Raw genomic sequence first — 22,233 nt, 5'->3', positions numbered from 1 at the left:
GCACTGATATTGGCTTCCTGGGATATTGAAAGCAAACAGAAAACATATCGGAGCGAATCCACTGCAGATGCATGAATTTTGTTTGTTGTGGAAAGCAAACGGTTTATAAAACAAATGCTTTAAATGTTCCATTGCTTCACTGTGATCTAGTCAGTCATCCGTGACCACAAAGTAATGGACCGTCTCCAGCTGTCAATCCAAAGGCTTACAGAGATGATGCATCTGACCCCAAGTGCTTAGGTTGTACCACAAACTGGAAAACAGTTTACATAGCGTGAGTCTACACTCAGGCCACGTCAATCTGTACTTCTGCAGAGTGAAAAGCCAACATCTGCATGCTGAGATGCTCACGATGACAATGCAACACGTGTTTTTTTTAGCTAGACGGGAAACTTTCTATGACCTGCTTTTCTCGCCACTATTGAAAAAGAGGAAGATACTGAACTGCGGGGCAAGAGTGTGTGTTCCTTAAATGTTAAAGTTTGCATCTGTATCGTCTCCAGTGTGCCGATCTTATGTCCTGTTAAAGCTACAGACAGTGAAAGACTCTCTGGCGCTGACTAACTTGACCTTATTGATTTTCTCTCTCTCTCTCTCTTCCTCCAGACCTCCTAAATGGAGCCCAGGAGAAGTGCGAGCTGCCGCCTTTGGATGGTTTCCCTCACTGCGAGGGCAAGCTCAAGGTGAATCACTCACACAAACACACAGCATCTCCGTCTCACTGTGTGTCTGTCTTTCACTGTTTTTATTACTGTGAGTGTTGTTTTAAATAAGTAAAAAGGAAACGAGGAATGTAGCCTGAGAATGAAAACAGCACAGCCTGCCGAAATTGAAACCACATAACCAGATGAAGATGGCATCATCATACCCACAAGCCCACATCCCTTGACTCGCAAATTGTCTTTCAGAACAAAAACAGCACAAGCCTAAACAGCGTCGCTCATTAGCGTCGCTCATTACCGCCACAGTGTTTGAGCATCAGTCCTCAGTTAAGTAACGTATTGTGCCGATATATGATATGAGTTTTCAAGGCAGTGGTGTGGACGGATGATTTGAAAACCGTGCATCAGTTTGATGTTGATGGATTCAGAAATACGTCTGGAGTCGGGATGCACCTGTTAAAACTGTGAAACTGCGCCTGTGACCTTATTGCAGAAATGCAGGTGTTTCGGAATAAGTTTAAGAAAATGAGTCTCCTCCTCCAGAGTTTCGGTTCATCGTGGAGCTATTAGCAGATGGACGAGCGCACAGAGCGAGACGGGAAAACACTGAGAAGAAGAGACCGGTAGTTAAAGATGCAAAAATTCCATCAATTATCAAAGTGGAACTGTGCAACCTTTTTGAAAGATGAGCTAACACGTCCCCCTCCTGCAAATTAAAAGTTGAATTCATAAGAAATAAAACGCACTCTTGCTCACATCAGTACACTCAGGGGTTTTGCTGCTGCAGCTTTACTTGGTCTGGTGGATATCACAGCGGACATTGCTTAGTCAGATTCATTTTTGCGAATGTAACGTTACAGATTTTTACATTATCTCCCTCATAATTGTCACTCGTGGGGAAAGAGGCACCTGTTCAGCAAAAATTACACAGACTTTCTTTAAATATGCATCTATAAAAAGGCTTGAGCCACCACTTATGAGGTCTTTATGATTATGTTTTACTTTATTTTGAACTGCAGTTATATAGCTCTGTGTCTTCATCAATAGTTGCAGCTTTATCTGATTCACTGTCAGCATAATTTGTTATGGCTAACCTGATAGCAAACAATTACCTGTTTACACGTGTAACCACATGACAGCAGTTATCGGGTTGGAAGACTGAAAGCCGTTTAGGTTTAATTTCACTTTTAGGGACAATGGCGCTCCACACACAGACACAGGTGCAGACTCACAAATAACATAAACACACAAATGTACACACAAATATTCAGTTTCTGTGTGTGTGTGTGTGTGTGTGTGTGTGGTTCTCCCTGGAGATGATAAGGCCCTATCATACACACCATCTGCTCAGCCAGTCCCAGTCCTCCACCGATACTGTCAGCATTTCCAACTGGGCTCCAGGATGCCAAAGCTTGATCTGTACAGACACACACACACACACACACACACACACACACACACACACACACACACACACACACACACACACACACACACGCAGATTGTACATGAGCTTGCTTTTTCCTTGCACCATTTGAGAAAGGCATCAAAATTCACTAAGCTGGTATTCCACAGCAGTTTCACTATTCGCGCTCAGTTTAAATAAAAATACTACAGTCTTTATACGCCTTCACTATCCAAGCGAGTCCCATCTGCCAAGTCTCCCCTCTGTGAACAGTTTTGAATGGTCAGTTTTTATATTTCCCAGTGTGTTGCCCATGTAGGTCTCTGTCAGTCAGCGTGCACGACGTACTCGAGCCTGTGGACTAAGCAGGATAGCTGTCAGTCCACATCTCAGCTCAATAGCCCTTTTGCCTTTGCATGTATATCCTTGTATGCCAGGGATCAAAACAAAAGAGACAGCAACACTTTCTCTTTCAAGATCCAAACTCGACGATCCTCTTTTAAAAAAATATTTTTCTGGAAATTTTATTGAGGATATGTGTTTCCCCCAAACGCCATTTTTCACATTGATTTCTTTCAACGCATACATGCGAGAGCTGCACCAGAGCAGCTGAGCAGTTCCACTGGAATATTTTCACATGTATTTAACGAAAGGGAAAAACCTGTCCCCTCTTTTATTTTCAAACTCCAGATTCTTTCCGTTTTGATTCCAGGGATCGAAGCCAGTCACTATCTTGCGTCTCTAACCTTTCAGCGGTCACTATTTCCACAAGGATGGTGGAAAGTAGAAAGGAAGCTGGTGCTATAGATTTTGTAAATGTGCATTGTGTATTTTCTCGCAGCATCACAACCTGCTCCACCACAGCTCAGTGCGCAAGCAATGCAACATCAACCTGACTTCTTCTGCGATTGAAACCTCATATTAAAGTTTGTGCTTCTGTTTTTAATCTTGCCTTCTCTTCCTCTTCCTCCTCAGTGGATGAAGGAGATGTGGCGCTCAGACTCCTGCTACGGCAACTACGGTGTGGATGGATCCACCTGCTCCTTCTTCATCTACCTGAGTGAGGTGAGTCGTGTGTGTTTATTGTAACCAAACAAAGGTATCGCTGATGCCACTACAAAATCTAGGTACATAAAGTTATTGACTTTTCAGGGTTTTCTTTGGTGGTATAAAAGTTTTGAATATACACTTGTCAAGTTTCACTTCAAGTTTGGTGCAAAGTTTCATTTCTCCAGTCAAGTGGAACCTCTGTGACATTCAACTCACACACTTCATGGTTAATTAAGTCTTTCGACTTTTGTTATTTTTAAATCTCGGTTGATTCCACTTTATTTGCATATCGAAAATGAATATAAAAACAGGTGGATTCGAAACTCACTTCCTGTAAACTGGTTAAATCCAGATGTGCAGGTGACAGGAAAGTGTTTGGTCGAACCACCAGCAGGTCATCAAGGTGACAAACACGTAGGTTTAGATCATAATTTTCACATTCTCACTTCCTGCGGCTCTAAGTTTCAGACACATTTGTTGTCACTGAAGTTAGATCTAGTCACAAATCTGTGCTTTCAGTTTTAAAGAAAGCTGAACGATTTCCTAAAACAGCACGGCACTGTAGTTTTCATCCAACGTTACTCAAACAGGAGGAAGTAGCGCATTTGTTGGGGACTAATTTCTGCTGCGGAATAACACACATTTGGTTCTCTAGTGAGTATTTCCAGAAAGTAAACCACAGCGAGAAAGCTACGTCAGTTTAAATGTGATGGGAACATTTAATATTTCACTTATTCAGCTCCTATTATTCAGACTTACAGTGACGAGTATAGTAAGTAAGGTACGATCGGCGCAACACAGCGGCACCAGAAAGCTGGATGTTTCACAGGCACAGTTCCCCCTGACAAAATTCCTGTAACTTGAGAATGATCACATAAGAATGAAGCGCTAAAAATAAGAGCAAAAGGGAGAGGTAGAGGCGATTTCATTTTTCATGAGAGCAAATTAGAGCTGGTTGAAGGGGACGGTGTGCGAGTAAGAGGAGATGATTCAGTGGGTGGGGAGGGAGTCGAAGGGTTGGTGTGACGTACTTCCTGAAGAGATGACTTTTAAGCCTACAAGGCAAGACTTGGAATGACTTTGCTACCCTGCCTCAGTCTCTACATACCCCCGACAAACAGAAAAGAGAAGCCAGATCACACATTATTGACGAGCACTAACATATAGAGGCTCATGTTCCTTCAAGGGACACTTTGAGACTCTCAATTTTGCATGATTTGTCTTTGCCAGGCCTTTGCCAGATATTAATTTCTTGGCATTAGTATTAATTAAAGTCTAATGTAGAAATTGATCAAGTTGTGGGGGAAAAAGGTTTTAATATTTGTCTTTCAGATTCTCTGTAATAGCTTTCATTCATCCCCGAAACGCAACGAAAATTCAATCCGATAATGGGTTGCTTTTACACATTTCCCCTCACCATCTGAATACTAATTATGTGCCGACGAGAGGCTGCTTTCAGATCTGTTTTACACTCTTTAAACACTCATATTCTCAGATCCAGAAAAACAGCTCTGTTTCCCATAAGATGCGATCGTGTTTTATCATTTCAAAGATCCTTCGTAGATCATAGCTATGATTACTATTCTGTTTGATTTAGATTCTACAGTGTGTATCTCGCCCCCCCCCCCCTCGCTTCTACTGCATGAATATCTGTCTATATAAGTTGTTTCATCAAGGTTGTTTTTTTTTGTGGTGGAGAGCTCTAACTTATCTTTTAGAAATGTTAGCTAATGGCAAAACTTTTATTTATTTATTTTTTTTTTGAAAAGTAAGATTTCAACTTTGGAAAGGTCAGCAACCTGTTATGAATATTGTATATGAGCTGAAAGCATTGTAGTCAACTTAAGAAGGAGCACAGAAAGCCCGGCCTGCTGTGTATGGAAATAGAAGTGAGATGGGCAGCAGCAAAATCCATTAGGAGGAAAGAAAACCTCTTCTTTCTTTTCTCTCTGCTCATGGAAACAAACAGAATTATTTGCCATAAAGAACAGTTCAAGTTCTTCTCCAGACATGTTTTTCAACTCTGTAAAAATCCTCTGCAGTGACTAATGTTTTGTTTAACATGGTTTTCCCCACATTAAATAAAATAGTGGAAAATTGGGGCTGGAAACACATCTACTCACTTCCTAATTGAGAAATTGTGGATCAGGACATCAAGATGGTTAATGGAGGAAACATCGGAGAAAGTTGTGACCAAAATCGACGTATCGGAACGGTTAGCGCAGTTAGCAGTAGTTTATGTCGTTTGTTAGCTTGTAACTTGTGTTAGTGGTTGTGCTAATGCTAACTCTCTCTCTCTCTGTACTGACAAGGTTTCAGGTTTATTTAGCCCCGCCCACCCCATCCCCACAACTTGACAGGATTGGTTCCTTAGGTTTGTGACGTTTGTGCCACGGCCTCGACTTGACTCAAAACAGATGTATCTACTCTCTGTGTCTCGATTCCTGTTGCTCTAACAGCCTCTCAGCCTCCACCCCTGGTCGTGTGATCTCACGGTTGCCACGGCAACGTGCATGTATTTCCATGTAGAAAGCAGCCGTGATGGGTCTCTCCATCCATCCTGGCTCGTCTGATAAGAACGCCAGACACTCGGGCTCAAACACACGCCCTTTGCCATGTATAATTCATACGTGTCGACCAACGCATTAACCTTGCGAAGGGGGCAAACCAGAGAGGGCGGGCGTCTCATGATGGATGTCAGCAGCAGAAGGTCAAGGTGCTCAGCTCGCACGGTGTGTAATGTGTGTTTGTGTGATGTGGTTCGAGAGGGAGAATAAACACCTTACCTTGTCTCCTGCCGCTCTTACAGAGCTGTTTTTAAGAGTCTGTAATTGCTGAGATAGACAAAACACACACACACTTCTGTGTAACCTGCTCTCTGGTCATACACCAATCGTGCGCAATAGAAGAGGAAGGAAATGCTGAGACAGAGAAGTACAAGATAAGGAAGGGAGGCCCACTTGAATCACATCAGATCATAGTGAGATCAGTGAGTGGCGGCACAGTCAGAGTTGTGTCTGTTATGCACCAGACGAAATACCCACCTATTAACATCTCTGTGTCTCACCTGCATGTTGTTATTACGGCCTGTTGTTTGCTTCTTGCTCGTTGACACTTTTTTGCTAAATGGTGAAAAGAAGCTGTAAAAATGTTGCAGGAAATTAAAAGTTTATAGGTTCTTCAGCGGCTCTCTGTTCACACCACAAGCAAAGCAGAAGTGATAAGATTTTTCACAGGTTTTTCTCTTTCATTGTTTTATTTTTTGGATATTATGGGTCACAGTATATCCAGCCTAGTGAAATATCACCAGTAATACTCAATTCAGTACATTCAATACCTACTATTTCCTCACATATATCCTCCCTCTCGTGGGATGAACACACGCTTGCAGTATCAGTACACGCTGACGTTTATTTTGACTCATTCCCTCATACATCATCCTGCTCACTGCAGCACCGAACGTATTATTCTGCGGCTGAAAATAGTCCCCAACAAATGCCCTATTTCCTCCTGTTTGAGAAACATTGGTTGAAAAAACTACAGTGCTCAGCTGTTTTGTTTTTTTTTGGTGTTTTTTAAATCACAGAGCCTTTAAAAAAAAAAAAATGAACAGTATATTTGTGAGCTGTTTTTTTAAAGCTTTACATCTTCACAAGAACCAATGGGCTTGGGGCTGAGAACCACAGAAGGGCAGGGAAGTCAAGTGTTGAGAGATGGTTCGTTCTGGTGTTTTCGTGCCCTTTTTATTGACGGTAACAAAATACAGAGTATTGCACGCCTTGTCCTTCAAGTTTAACTTGTTTTGTTGTTTCCCCCACAACAAAACACTTTGTTCCCCAACTGAATTGATTTGTGGACTTACGCAATGCAGATAAAAAAAAGCCAAACATCAGGTCTTATTTAACTGCTTTTATGCAAATCAGATGAGCTGCAGCTGTTCTCATTTACATATTTACTTATGTAGTCTTAGAGGCCCACAAGATGTAAAAGTTAATGCAAAGTTTGGCGCCCGTGGCGGTGAGTTGCAGCAGGCAATGTGACATTTCTAAAGCCATCCAACAAGCACCTCTGATGGAGTATACTGGCCCTATAACTCTGCACACATTACTACATGTGCATTAGCTGCCGTATATTTGTCTGTGCATCATCTGCCTGTGCCCGCTCTCTTACTCGCGTTGTGTTATCCTGTTTTTGATTTGTTGAACAGGTGGAGAACTGGTGTCCTCGTCTGCCCTGGAGGACAAAGACCCTGAATGAGGAAATCGACAGGAGGGGACAGGTGAGACACACAGCAGTCAGCCAGGGGCGCCAGTAACTGCTGTTGCTGCTGTTTGTCCAAATTAACCCTAAACGAAACAAAACCGGGGTCCCAGGATTTGTTTTAAATCCAATAAGCACCATAGCTAGAAAAACTGGTATTTGGGTGTCAGATTACATTTCAAGTGTCACGGCTACGGTCCAAGTGGTTTGAATATATTAATTTCAAAGAGGCTTGTATGTGTGTGTGACAACTGCAGACTTTGTGACAGGGAGTTTTTCCATTAGCATACATTTTTTAACCGAGTCCCCCTCGACATTAAGTCCCACTCCATCATCCTGTGTGATCAGGAGACAGCGCCGAAGAAAATGACACTATCAAAGCCATTTAATGGAATATATAATTTTTAAAAAACACTTTTACAAGTATAGTTTTAAGTGTTTGAAAGGACTAGATGTAGTGAAAGGCCGTAAAGCTTCATTTCCAGCGCAGAGTGTCTGATTGTGGCGGCAAATGAACAAGCAGTCCGAGGCTGATCAGCAGTGTCAACATGCCTCGATAGCATAACGGAGTCGAGCAGATCCCATAGACCAAAGCCGGAGTGACGGGACCTTGGGACAAATCTGGAATAATGATCTTCTATCCCTGCCAATGCGGCAGCTCGCTCAAATCCCACTTAGAGCGCTTCTCCGGGCCGACAGGCTTGTGCACAGTCCACAGTATCAGCGCTCCTCGAGAAGCACACCCCCCTTCCCTCTCTGCTACGGGTGAATCAATATTAAGCACTCTTCATCCCCCTCTCTGGATGCGTCAACAGCACGGAGCCCTCTGTGGTGGGGCGATGCCATTTGACAGGCTTTGGAGATTTTAATTCAGGCCCAGATTTTAATAGGTTACGTCTGCAGCAGCGATTTCCTGTCATGATGAGGGATGCTAATGCCGTGCAGCAGACTTGTTTCAGCCACCTTAGCAGCTGGTAATGGCACTGAGGTTTCTCCTGCGTTCACTCCATCTTTTCTCTCACTGTCTCATTCGCTGCTTCTCTTCTCTTCAGGCTGTTGTGCATCCTTGAATTTCAATATCTGAGATACGCTAATGAAAAGTAGGAATAGTTCCACTTTATAACGCTGTGTGTGGTTTCCAGATGAGGTTGTGTCCTAGTGCAACCAGGTTCAACATATTCTGTGAGTGGTCAGTTTCATTTCCATATTCTGTATTGTATTACTTGCACTTCCAGTTAGCCATCCTTCTTAGCACACAGGAAGGAAACAGTACAACATGTGCACAATATGATTTGTTTTCCATTACATCTCATTTATTGAACATTCAGATCAAATGTCCTCTCCTCTCCTCTCCTCTCCTCTCCTGTAAACCCTTCAAATAAATAAGCTCTTCAAGGTGTGACTCATGTATTCACTCCTTTCAGACGGTACAGTCAGAGTGCACGTTTCCTCGTAACACGAAGGGCCTGGCGCTCTGAATGCTCCTGTATTTGTTGTTCCTCTCAGAAACGACTACAGCACTGTGCCTTTTCTGGATGTAGCATATTTTTTACTCTCTATAGCTCTGTACTAAATGTTTCCTCGATATCTCGCTCTCAGGAGAAATCTAAAATCATACATTGTCATTTTATTTTTGTGTTCCCTCAATGTGTAATTTCCACTATAGATCGTTTATGATAGTTATCGCCTCAGTGGAATCGCTTGAGTTCCGGCTTCGGTGATTGTAGAGAGGTTTCTGCACAGATGGTGACGAACGGTGCAACATTCATCCTCTCGTTCGTCTGTAACACATCCCCGCTTCCCTTCTTCCATCCTTTTCAACCCATCTGCCAATCTAAGGTGGTAAAATATAAGAAGTGATGTGATAAAGCTTTTATCCTCAAACGTGCAGCGTTGCATTAGCAGAGCTCTTCTAGAAGGGTCTTCCCTCCAAGAAAACAGCCCTTTGGCAATTTGGATATCGCAGAAGTCAATATTGCAATTTTAAATTAGATTAGATAACATTTTAAATATCGCCTTGGGATTACGTCATGGCAGCAACAGGGAGGATCAAAGCAGCTCGACACAAACACAAAGTGTTGAAGATAGTAAAGCAACAAACCGAACATAATGTTAGAGTCTCTAGATTAGATTTGCTGAATGTGGTCGTACTGAGTGTAACACCGGTCTGTGGTGTTTTTCCTGTGCGTGCAGGTGGAGGTCCGCACCGGTTTTGAGGAGCTTTACCGGGTGATGTCACAACGGGAGGAGTTCCGCTGGATGATGCTGAGGATCAAACGCATGGCTGAGCCGTGGGTCAGCGCCATCCGCTCGCTGGCGGCCAAGCAGAACCTGGCCAAGCGTCGGAGGAAGAAGGTGGGTGTAGCACACGGCACATCGCAGTGCACTGGAGGAATCACATGGATACATTTGGGTGGCGTTTTGTTGACATTTAGGTTGAGAATCGAGTCATTTTCCCTAGATATAATTATATGTATTATTGTATTTTATGTGTAAGATTTTATATTTTTTATATTATATTATTATTTATCTATTTATTTCCCAGATATTATGAAAGATTTTGTATATCACGGGAAATATATGACCAGATATATTATCAGATGTCGAGCCAAGCCTAGGATGTGACAGAATAACATATCTTTCTAAAAGTGAGTGGAATGTGACCTTTTTACAAGAACTGTCTGAAAACAGCAGACACACCTCTATCAGGTGCACACACACACACACACACACACACACACACACACACACACACACACACACTCACTCACTCTTTGGGACACTTGTAGATAACACCACACTTGCTCAGTGAAGAAACGGTGGTGGGTGAGTCCTGACATGGATATTCCATTGTGTCCTGAGCTGGTAGCAGCTCCCAGCGCTGAATAATGTACTCCACACTTGCCACTGGCCTGGTTAATAATTCACATCATGTTCCCATGATACTTTGGTGCTGATGCAAAGCAGCATCCCCTTTAGCAAAAGCAGAGAGTAGAAGAAACGAGAGCCCTCATCTATCTATATATCTATGGTATATTAACTTCCCTTCTTCTTTGTTTCTCAATTGAATCTACACAGTCTATAATTAAACAGTGTTTTTCTCCTGATACTTTGAAAGCCAGTTCTTTATTTCAGCTGCTAAACTCTTTTGGATGTTAATCCTCACATAGTAATCCTTGTACTGGTGTGCTCTGGGACCGGGGCTGGCTGTCAACAGCAAGAAAATGCACTGGTCACTTCAAACAAAGCCGGTTATTACTTCCTGTTCCTGCTGTAGCACATTTTGTTCCCTCACACAACTGAAAACCGTCCGGCATGTGTATGACCATGTTCGTGTTTTAGCTTCATTGTGTGCAGAGGAAAAAAGTGAAACTGCTTTCTGACAACCCACATTTCTAACTGTAACTGTTTCAAGCTAGCGCCAAAAACACCCCAAAAAAACAAGACAAGAAATTAAGATTTAAAAGTGAGAGAAGTGTCAGTTATTTTTCTTACTTTACATACTCCCCCCCCCCCCCCTCTGTCAGATCCTGGTTCACTTGGGTCTGCTGACCAAGGAGTCGGGCTTCAAGATAGCAGAGAACGCCTTCAGCGGTGGCCCGTTGGGCGAGCTGGTCCAGTGGAGTGATCTCATCACCACGCTGTACCTGCTGGGCCACGACGTTCGCATCTCGGCCTCCCTGGCTGAGCTCAAAGAGTGAGTACCGCACACGCTCTCTGCACTGCAATGTGCTTTACTGCGGGTGCAGTGTGCAGAGACTTTATAAAGAAAAGCAGCCTGAAAACATAAAAATGAAGGGGGCAGTAACAGGACTTTGTGTCCCAGTGGAAATTACGCCCCTGACCACAGACATGGCAAAGGTGGATAAACAGCCAATATAATAAAAGCTTAACTGGTCTTTGTAGCGTCTCTGCTCTTTATAATCCAAACACAGCCTGAGCCAATCTCAATAATGATTGTTGTGTATCCAGATGTACTTCTGCCTAAGGTCAGATACAGTGCTTCATTCCACTCTGCTGTTTTACATCATTCTCACTGCACTGTTGTTGTATAATTCAAATGTGAAAAACCTTTTCTTTTGTCTGAGAAACGTAACAACAGTATTTGTTTGAGGTTATTTGACTGAGGGTAAGCAAATGTAGCTGCTGTGTTCTTTGTTTAATGTTTATTGGTGGTTTTTCCAGGTACAGAGAGTCCTGTCCTTTTTTCAAACTCAGACTTAGTTACAGACAAAACAAAGTATCTCAGTGTATTGAGGCACAAATATGTCATTGCTGAGGTTTATTTGATATCAACAAATATCATGAACACATATGCTGTTAAAAGATGTTCAGTCCAGTTCTTTAGCAGAGCTTTGCGTGCTGATTAGTTATCTGTTCTAAACCTGTATGTGTCTTAAAAACCAGATAAAACAAAGACAATACCGCTTGACTTTGTTTGCCATCAGACTTAGTCAGAAAAGCGCTATTTAATTTAAAATATTTATATCCAAAAATAAGTCTAAAAGACCTCTCTTAGTTATATTTCCAAAGATGACAAGTAAAAACCAATTGAATATATTAGACATGTCAAATGTTTTTATATTTTAAAATTGATTTTAAATCCAAAATGTTCTCCCCAGGATCATGCGCAAGGTTATGGGGAACAAGTCCAGTTGCCCGACTCAGGGTGATAAGGTGGTTGAGCTCATCTACATTGACATCGTGGGTCTCACCCAGTTCAAGAAGACACTGGGACCTTCCTGGGTCCACTACCAGTGAGTACATTTCTTATTCAGTTCACTTGTTATGAGACAAAACCACTTGCAGCGTAACGTTTTGTTTGTATTCTCACTTTTCGCCATATCATCATGTCGGCCGCTCGGTGCATTCAATCGTTAGTACAGTTCTTTAACCCTGCGCTGCAGCTGCCAACTGCGGTTTGACGGTTTCTCTTACGTAGGCATTGGGTTGAGGCTTGTCTGGCGCTTGGTGGAGACAATGAGTCTATTTTCTTCTCTTACATTACCACAAATTCCCAAAAGGCTGAAGGAGCGTCTGTTGTTTGTGATGTCTTCACCAAACCGAGTCTATTCAGTCTACGATTGCTCCTCTGAGGACTGTGGATGAGGCCTTCCCCGTTTGTTTTGAAAAGGCTCTCATCGGTTCCGACTGACAGGAAAGGAGAAGGAACAATAAGTCTGGGGCACTAATGGCCCCGCTGGTTCCTCCTGCTTGTCACCAGGTTTTGTTTGTGAGCGACATAACACCTTAAACTGCATCCGCTTCCTTTGTACCCTGAGGAAATTGATTCAGCCTGGGGCATAATGTAAGGTCCAGATGCTGTTTCCTGAATTATTTCTCCTACTGTTATTGAACACTTATGTCAGAGCACTTCATGTCACTGCACACTTTCTAGGAGCTTTGTGAAAGAAGACTTAGATTTTTGGTTGGAGCTATTTTTCTGTTCTTTCTTCTTTTCCCTGAATCACGTAACCTTGTGTGTCTTTTATTTTGCCGTCTCCAGTAAAGGGGGGAATTACAAGTCTTGCCTTTGAGGCCTTAGAAACCCTTTTTGAAACTGTCTATATTTTTCTCCTGACCTTATTAATCATTCAGGACAGGCAGGGAGACACCCTGTGGGCAGTAACTGCCAGATTTGTTTGCATATCACACCCCAAATTCTTGCAAACAATAACCTATGTCATTATTGTTTCATTTATTCTGGTTGATTTTTTGTGTTCGGGGAAAAACAAACCAAGCCTGTCAGGCCTCTGTGTGATTAATGTGTTTGTTTATTGCCACAGTATTCTGGCTATCTGTCTTGCGGTACTGTATCACTGTGTTTTATGCCACTGTGGAAGAATGGGAATACTCTGAGCTATTGTTTTCCCGGGTGGAAAAGTAGAGCCACTGCTGCCCTGTTGTTCTATTTCATTTAATCCTTTCATGCAGTAACTTAATCGGACATTGCACTTTCATCTGCATCAGCACGGCTGCAGAAAATGTGTCAGCGTGTACCGGTTCAGCCTTTGGTGCTGGAGACAATAATGGAGAAATGAAAACTGGAGAAGGACTGGTTAATCATCAGCTATATGAGGCCCCACAAGTTTCCATCATTTTTGTCTCGTCATCCCCAGACGAGCTGTCACTTCCTCACTTTCTTTTGCCAAGAACTTTTGTTTTGACACAACACTGTCTGCGTGTGCAGCCTGTGTGTGTAATGTGGGTATAAACTTTAGTTTATTCACAGTGTCAGTGTTGTTGAGGTGTCTGTGGCGCTGTCAAGACAACATCTTCCTTTGGCAGTTGCGTGAGTATTTTTTAGATAGTTTTGTCAGGAATGTGTTATCATCGATCCTTCGCAAAGCCCCCCCCCCTTGTACTTATTGTTGCTATGCCATTATAGAACAGCACATATGGTTTACATTGATAAAAGAGTGGGTCTTTAACTGAATTAGAAGGCAGAAGAAGATGAAAAAGCAGCGACCGTCAGATTAACTCCTTGCTTGAAAAAGCTCACGACTCGTATGAAAAGGAGAAACGTTACTAACTCAGAGCTGTGTAATGATGCAATAAAGACTGAGGCTAAAACTACACGTCCCAGCATCCCCGCCAGCTGATGAAACATCTAGAAGACATGAGAATAAGGAATCCGCTTTCTTCTTGTGTTGCAGGGCAGCGACTTATAATAGTAAAGTATTGAAGGAAAGTTCACAACGTTCAAATCCTAAATAAGTAACCTTTAATCTGACATAACCTTTAACACCACATTATAATAAAGTAACATAGCTAATTAAAGCACATGTTCTTGTGGTTCTCTAAAGATCTTAATATATCACTCTCACTGCAGTCCCATATGCTCTGCTTAATACACGGAAAATCCAAAATTAGACAGGTTTGCTGTCTCTAGCTACAGTGCTAAGCTATGATTGGACAGTTGCTGTTCGGGTTTAGCAAAGAGTCAGCTGATCAGACGACTCAAAAGAAGCAAAGCTTGTGAGCTTTTCAAAAGTGTCATACGTGTTAATTTATTGCTTAATAAAACAGCATAATTCTGGTTAAGTAGAAAACACTGTGGCTAAAAGGGAATATTTATGGTTCACGAGAAGCCGGTGTAATCCAAAAGTAAACTAAAATGATCCAACGTCGTTAGCCAGATGACAGTTCCAGTAAGATAATGACATTACATTATATTTTTCCCAGCTGCAAGTATTTTATAACCAAATCCTGATGTTGGGCAGTAGTTCAGCCTAATGCTGTTATAGGACAGGCCATTAACTCAAATGCCTGTTTTCATCCAGGTGTTGTGCCAAAGCCTCGGGGGCCGTGCAGACATGTAATAGACCCTCAGATAGATTCATACAAGACAAATTTTCCATCTGTTCTCTAATGACTCACGCGGGACCGCTTTATTTATTGCTGATTTCATGTGGGAGATAATTGGGCCAGGAGAGAAACCTGTCATTGGCGATAGCCGTTGTCATACATTATCCATTTGGGATCACTTCAGAAGGATTACATTACGGCGAAATTGCGCTGTTACTTTGAAAGCAGCATCCCCACTCAGCCCTGCTCGATTGCAATATTGCAGCAAGTGTTACTAAGTGCATACTTGTTGAGCTGAACAACCTCGACTCCTGCCACATTATCATGCCCACTGTCAACTCACCGGTGGCACGGCAGCCATACTTACATCGTGTAACGGCTCCGGCGCCATTTCCCCATCTGTTGAGGATATACTGTATCTACCGGGGACAGAGGAGAGTTGTTTTTCCCCGGAGCGGAGTGGAGATGGCATGTGGGCATGTTGTTGTTGTTGTTCGGCTCTCGGTCTAAAGTTTCCTCATGGTGAGTGTGTTTCCTAGCTCTGCACTCTCCCAGGGCCTTTCACAGTTCACACAGCCAGCTGCACAGCATCTGCCTGGGCGGAGAGACATTCACCAAGAGAGAGAGAGGGAGGATTTTTTAGGTGCAGATGTCTCTGTGTGAGTGTGTATGCTCGGCATCCGTGTCTGTTTACACCTGGCTTCGTCTTATCAGTATGATTAATGCAGATTATTCTACCTCGACCCAAAGTGGGAATCATTTAACTTTATTTACCCGCAAGGAAATTCTCCTCTTGGGCGAGATACCCAATAAAACACGGTCATCCTCTCAGGATTTTGTTGCCGTTGAGACGAGCTGTCAAGGAGACGGAACACATTCGTAGTAGAAACAGATCAGGGAGAAAAAACGTGATGAATTGCTCAAGTAGTTTGCGGCAACAGGTAGAAATTAGGTTCCTTTCACTGGCCCTTTGTTTTCCTAATCAAAAAAAAATGAAGATAGCCAGGGACAGAGCAGAGAAGACATAGCCAAAGCAGCAGCTGGGAAACAGAAGCGGGTAACAATGAGTGAGACGGTGATTGCGGAGCGTGGAATTAAAGGTCAGTCTGTTGTGTGTGGTTCTCAGAATATACACCATCCCCTCTCCTAATTAATCCTGCGCTGTGACCTTTTGAATCAGACACAGGGCGGCTTTTCTCTAGCGCTCCGGCTGACAGTGGAGCCTTTCGGACATTATTTAAAATGTTAATATGATGCACTGAATTCAACATTTCTTTTAAATTTAGGTTATGACCACTAGTTTCAATTATTTCAACAATTCTTTTTCCAAATGAAAATTGTCTGTAATTTTGCCGGATGGGTCTAAATACTGGAACGGTCAATCTCTGCGCACTGTTATCAAAGAACCAGACATTTTCTCACACAGTCGTTAATATTTTATACTGGCGATCTAACTTGGGGAGTTTCATGCCGATCCAAGCCCCAGAAGTGCTCCAGCTGTGAGTCATGTAACATCATCTGTGGGGAAAAATGAATCTGACTTTTATTTCTCATATAGCTACTCGCTCTTTGCTACTTTATCCCACGTATAAATAAAACCTTTGGCCGGTTGCCATTCAAATTACAAAGGAAAACAAATAATTTGCTGTATGTGAACCGGTCTGAAGATGGTTTCCGAATCAACATATTTCACACGGAACAAAAATAGAATAGAAAAACAGACTAACAGCGACATATTCCCAGATTCCCAGATTTCCAGATGTAGTGGAAAGTTACCAAACCTCAGCTGGACAAATTAATACAGATAACACATTTTCTGCATCATTAAAACACCTGTGAATGTCACGTTTAACTGTGAGATCCAGCAACTCAAATAAAAAATAAGTTTATTTCTTGTCTTGATTTTTAAGCCAGGGTGAGTTATATACCTGGGATCAATGTGAGTCTGTGCTAGATTACATTTGGTAGAGTGAGCCAAACACAACAGTTCATTTTCTAGGTTAATTAACTGTAGTCTTATTTCTTTGATTTCTGTGAAGATAACTGTAATTACATGTGTAAGGTGTGAAGAGTTTGTCCTCCAGCACACGACATAATAACACTGACTCTATTTGTATAGAGATGGTTTGTAGAAGTGTTTCTGGGTTTCATTAAGAGGGAACTTAACCGAAACAATCTGCTTCTGGTCTGTAGCATTAACACTTTTTGTTTTGTCTCCGCGGCGTCGTAGGTGCATGCTGCGGGTGCTGGATTCATTCGGGACGGAGCCGGAGTTCAATCACGCCCACTACGCCCAGTCCAAGGGCCACAAGACGCCCTGGGGGAAGTGGAACCTCAACCCACAGCAGTTCAACACCATGTTCCGTAAGTCAGCAGGATGTCAACACACACTGTAAACCAAGAAGTGCTTCTGTCAGTTTAAAGAAGAAGAAGAAGAAGAAAGAAGAAAAAAAAACAAGCCCTGTGGTGCAATTCTGCAGGATTTAAAAAACTGTTTACCACTAGTTTTTCTAATGAAAAGCATCTTGCATCCAACTTTTCTAGTTTAAGAGTCCTCTGAGCGAACTGACTAAATGTTGTAATTGGAAAAAGATGCCTCATCCGTCCAAGTTCTTCAAGCAGGTTGTGCTGTGCTGGTTGTGCTTTGCATAACTCTCACACAAAAGTCCTCCCCTCTGTTGTTTACATAAGGTCAAGTTGCCAGACACAGCTACTTGCACTGTAAATTAGTTTATATGTTTATTATCTCCTACGTCCGCAGTCCCAGTCGGGTTTTGAATGAGATGTTTTGGTTGGAAAAGAGGCAGCTATAAGACTGAAAATCCAGCGCGGCGCTGGCTAATGGAATATCATCGAGCAGATTAAAGGAGAAGTAAGAGGTCAGATGCTCAGCTCTCCATTTTGCTGTGATTATGAATGTAGGACGTAGGGGTTTTACTGCTCTCTGTGTGTGCATGACTCCTACTGTGAGATCACTCTGTAACTGGAGTCAAGCACGTTCGCTGTGGTGGATGAGTGGCGGCGGTGCAGCAGAGGAGAGGGGGGGGGGGGAGCCAGCTCTCCCCCAGGGATGTTGACCTTTTCCCCATGGCTAAGAGAAAGTGAAATGTTACTCCTATGGTCCCTGTTTGTGAGGTGAGGCCAGGAGCTATCCAGAATACCACCGTACCTGAATAGGCTCTTTGTCCTCTCAATAGGGTATGTCTCTCTCATAACACACTGGGGCTTTTGCACAAAATCCAGTTAAGAGTCGCTAGGTTAGATGATATCGCTGGTGAAACAAGTGCACAGTGGTTTGGCCGAGTGTTAAAACCATAGAATGGCATCACTCCAGGCACGAGAGACGAGACAGACATCCCCCCCCCCCCTTCTCTCTGCATTGTGCTGCACAACACCTCGTCCTGAGGCTAAAGAATTTGTGCACCATGCAATGCAAACAGCTTATTACATTAACAAATCCAAGGGTGTTGACGTAGCTATCTGAGGTTTCAGTCCTGGCACCAAGTAATATTTGCACACGGAAGTAGAAGCGTGTATTTCTGAGCAGGTGTTTCTGTCAGCTTGGGTTTACAGTGGGTGGAGTTTATGTTTTAAGTGATGGTGTCAGGATGTTAACTCCTATATTCAGTTTCTCTCCCCACTAATCTGGTTCTGAAAAGCACGATCAGAAGAAAAACATTTAGTGTTTTTATATTATTGGAAAATACAGTGTGGTGTGATGATCTAGTTAGAAGTTAAACACAATTAAAACTTCATCTTTACTTCCTCAAAGCTTATAAAAAATAAAATGTTATATTTGTGTTCCCAGGTTTCAACCCACCTATTGAATGTAGATGTAACAATAGACAAATCAGGTTCCAGTAGGTGATTTTTTTTTCTAGATTTGGTTTGGTCCATTTGTTACGATTAGGCAGTGACTCATAAATCATTGGTGGGGGGAATTGGGAGTTTGTGGCCTCTGGCCAATAAGACAAGACAAGGCCAAATTGACCTCATTAATCTATTTCAGAGTCGGGATAGCGGCGAGTGTTTTCTAGTGTACAATTTGTGTTTGAATGGGCTGTGTGTCTTAGTTTTGTTGGCTCCGTTTCCCAGCACAAGTCATATATAATCAGGAGAGGCTGGAAATATAATGTAGTTAACCTTTCTCTGTAGGTCAGCGTGACATGTAGACATTCAAGTCTCATGAGTTGAATTTGTTTTGTATACACTTCATTAGCATGTTACAAAGGACTTCTTGATTTAGGATATAAACCTGAACTGAGCTTTACCGACTACAAAGAGATCCAGACTTCATCTAATTATTTTGGAAACAACGATGATTATGAATAATGATCCTTCTTTTAAAGCCTCTGCACTGTTGTCTGAAGATATATAAAGAAGCATATCTAGTACATGAGCAAGAAATCAGCTCTGCTAATCTTGTCTCTCTTAAAGGTCTCATATTGTAGAGAGTGAGGTCCAGGTTCAGTATTAATACTGTGAAGGTATCAAAACTCAATCCATGGAGAAATTTACATAGCACATGTTCAGACACTGAGCCTTAACAGACTAACTTTATTAACAACACAACACCAAGTGGTAATTCCATCATTGAGCTAACAAGCTGTTGCCAAAACTAAGACTCCCATTTTACTCCTTTTAAGACGTCAGGTTGCTGCAGAAAGTCAACAATAGTCTTGTTACTTGTAAATGCACCGCAGTCTGTGTTCGCAGCCTATCAGGTTCATCAGTAAAAACGTACAGTAGCAATCACTTCCATATGTCTGCTTATATCCCTTTTCTTTTTATTGCATGTGTGTCCCTGCGGCTGGATGTTAATCCCCTAGGAAACCGATGATTAATACTGATCAGAGGTCGAACATAGCAGCAGATAATATTTATCTTTGAAGCCCTGCCAGCTACGTAATTGACTCTGAGATCTGCCAGGCTGATAGCGCCTGGAAAGCTTTGATTGATAATGTCGCTAGCACACCCACTCACTTAAGGCTTTTAGTTTTTCATCTGTGTGGAATCAATAGACTGGCGTTGTGTTCTTTGACTTTGTTTCTCCGGCACGACTTCTCTACGCCGTCCAAAGCACAAATATATACGTTTTACTACACACACTTTATGTCTTGATTTCCATGCAAATATATCATGCAAATTATGATGAAATCTGAACAGGGGTTGACAGAGTTACTCTAAATAAGAATGGTATTACTCTTGGAAAGAAAGCAGACTTTACATTTTAATGTTGAAGTATTCTTTAAAAAGGACAAAGCTGTTGCTGCTGAATTGAACCTAAAGGTCAAGGCGTCGCAATAGACACACATCATTAATCATTAGTTCTTTGGCAGGTGGTAACGTTTATATTCCAATAACTAAAGAGATGAAAATAGCTACTGATTAGAGTGAATTACTTACAGATTAAATGCACTTATTGTTTCTGCCGTTGGCAGTGTTCAAGTTTCAGTTCTTCTTCTCTGAAAAACCCCGTCAGTTAAAATCTCAAAAGTTTTTCTTGCGTGAAAGCGTTTCAGGTGTATCTGATTTATTTTCACCCTTCAGGCTCATTCAGACAAGTTGTAGAAGTCTTTGATGTAGAGTTTTCAAAGCACTGGAGATTTTAGTGCTGATGGTGCATCTTGGCAGTTTGAAATCTTTTATTTATTTTATTTTCCCTCCGTCCAGCACCACAGAAGTTAGTTTCTTGTAAAAATGAATCTGCTTTCTCAACTTTAATCACATAATCCTTAGTTTTTGGGCTCAGGATTATATTTGTCTGCTGCATTTTCTTCTGCAGGTACCATTGTGTGATGGTGTAGTGTAGTCTGTTTCTACCACTGACTTAGTGAGACTTACCTGCTGCTTTAACGAGCACAACAGAAGCCCCTGCACAGCCTCTCTCGCCCTGTCAGAGAAGATTATCCTGCCTTTAAGATTATTGCCGACATTTCTACACCCCGTTCCTCCGCTCAGCTTGACCGGGTTGTACCAATATTGACTCCCAATCAGACAAGAGTGAACCCGGGCTTCCTCGCAAAGCAAATTTGTTCCATGCACTTGCAAGTTTATGAAGAGCAACAAACCAGCTGCCTCTGCAGCAACGCCCTCCTCCCCCGGCTGTTTGTTAGCTAATAGCGAATCAAGCTGTGGCAAGTTGAGTGACTTTTTGAGTGGCGGCTCTAGTGGGAAAGGAGGCATCTGTTGCCAAATTGCATGAGGGCCGAACACTAATTAACGGCTCGTCCTGTTTACACAGTTAGTTTGCAAGATGAGTGTTAGTGCCGCCTCCTCCCAGTGCCCTGGACCATCTCCGCCTGTTTGCCATTAGAAACACACTTAACTTAAAGTAACCAATTATATCATCCTTTAATTGGTGCTAATTGAGGTGAAGACAATTAGTTAATATCAAATTTAGACTTGGTCGATTGTTCTTTCTTGTCACTCCCCAGATCAGCCACTTTAACTTGCGTGACAGAGGCAGAGATATCCAAAATATATCCAAGACTTTTAGTCTTTAGGAACAGTGCATATCCCATAATGCAACTCCCTTCCTGGTAAACAACATCTTTTCAAACTTGACACCTCCGGTTTGAAACGTAGCCTAAAAATTTAAAAGTGTTTTCACAGACTGATCATTGTGGGTAAAATCAAACATTATTCCCTCAGTTTTTAATGGATTTCTGGTGAGTGCGCTTGTTGAAAGAAGTGTTATTGTGCTATTTATACTGTTCTTATTAATATTATTGTTTAATCACCCGGCATTACATAGACACTCCAGGTATTTTGGAAACAGTTGCCGCCCACACTGTCACCTCAGCTAGACCTTTATAACATCTACTCCCACACACTCCTGTGCTCTCTCTCTCTCACACACACACACACACACACACACACACACACACACACACACACACACAGCAGTGACTGAAAGGTTCTTCTGTGCATTGTAAGTGCAAAGAAGGAACAGGATTTGAATACAATAGATCTTAAAACACACAAATTGAGACATGTAATCATGTGCACAAGTCAACTGGAAATTATATTTTACTTTCAACGTTGCACAAATGTATTATAATTGTGATATGAATTATAATCGTTACAGGGTGTTATACAGAGACTTCTGTTCGTGCCCTTTCCAGTCGTTAGGAGAAAAATGCAACAGCTCATTTTTGTTCAGTAATTGCTTGGTCTGGCGCTGGGCTCATTTACTCTGCATAACATGTCTATTGCTCTCTGCTTCTTTTCTTTTTTCATTTTTATGTGTGTTCCTAAAGATATTGAGTCAGAGCCAGTGTGTGAGCTTTGGCAAACTTTGGCTTTTTGTCGAGTGGGAGAAAATGTCACATTCCAGCCAACTCCCAGACAAACACACTTCCACCTTGTTTGTGAAACTACTGTGACATAGTTGAACTTTAACAGTACGTCATTGTCTGCGCTGTTATCTGCTGCATTTCTGTCGTCATGTGTGAAATGTCACGATGCTTCCTGTTTTGTAACACAGAGGGCGTTTTGCAGTAGCTGAATCCGAATCTGTATAAATGTGAATTTGCGGCCGTGGTG

The 22,233-nt window shown here is 42.2% G+C and overlaps 1 protein-coding gene across 5 annotated transcripts in view; it reads left to right on the top strand.

The window, feature by feature from the left end:
- Positions 1 to 22,233, top strand: part of mgat5 (alpha-1,6-mannosylglycoprotein 6-beta-N-acetylglucosaminyltransferase) — a 79,878-nt gene that overhangs the window by 31,703 nt on the left and 25,942 nt on the right. For all 5 annotated transcript variants that reach the window (XM_056370301.1, XM_056370299.1, XM_056370297.1 and 2 more), the window contains 7 exons: positions 607 to 683; positions 3,043 to 3,132; positions 7,325 to 7,396; positions 9,571 to 9,732; positions 10,905 to 11,074; positions 12,000 to 12,134; positions 16,916 to 17,049. In XM_056370301.1, the coding sequence (XP_056226276.1) occupies positions 607 to 683; positions 3,043 to 3,132; positions 7,325 to 7,396; positions 9,571 to 9,732; positions 10,905 to 11,074; positions 12,000 to 12,134; positions 16,916 to 17,049 (840 nt within the window). The remainder of the gene's footprint in view (positions 1 to 606; positions 684 to 3,042; positions 3,133 to 7,324; positions 7,397 to 9,570; positions 9,733 to 10,904; positions 11,075 to 11,999; positions 12,135 to 16,915; positions 17,050 to 22,233) is intronic.

The sequence above is a fragment of the Seriola aureovittata genome, chromosome 24 (genome assembly GCF_021018895.1).
Source record: "Seriola aureovittata isolate HTS-2021-v1 ecotype China chromosome 24, ASM2101889v1, whole genome shotgun sequence".
Classification (NCBI taxonomy): domain Eukaryota; kingdom Metazoa; phylum Chordata; class Actinopteri; order Carangiformes; family Carangidae; genus Seriola; species Seriola aureovittata.
The sequence above is the reverse complement of the archived record's forward strand: the minus strand, read 5'-3'. Positions and strand labels throughout refer to the sequence as shown.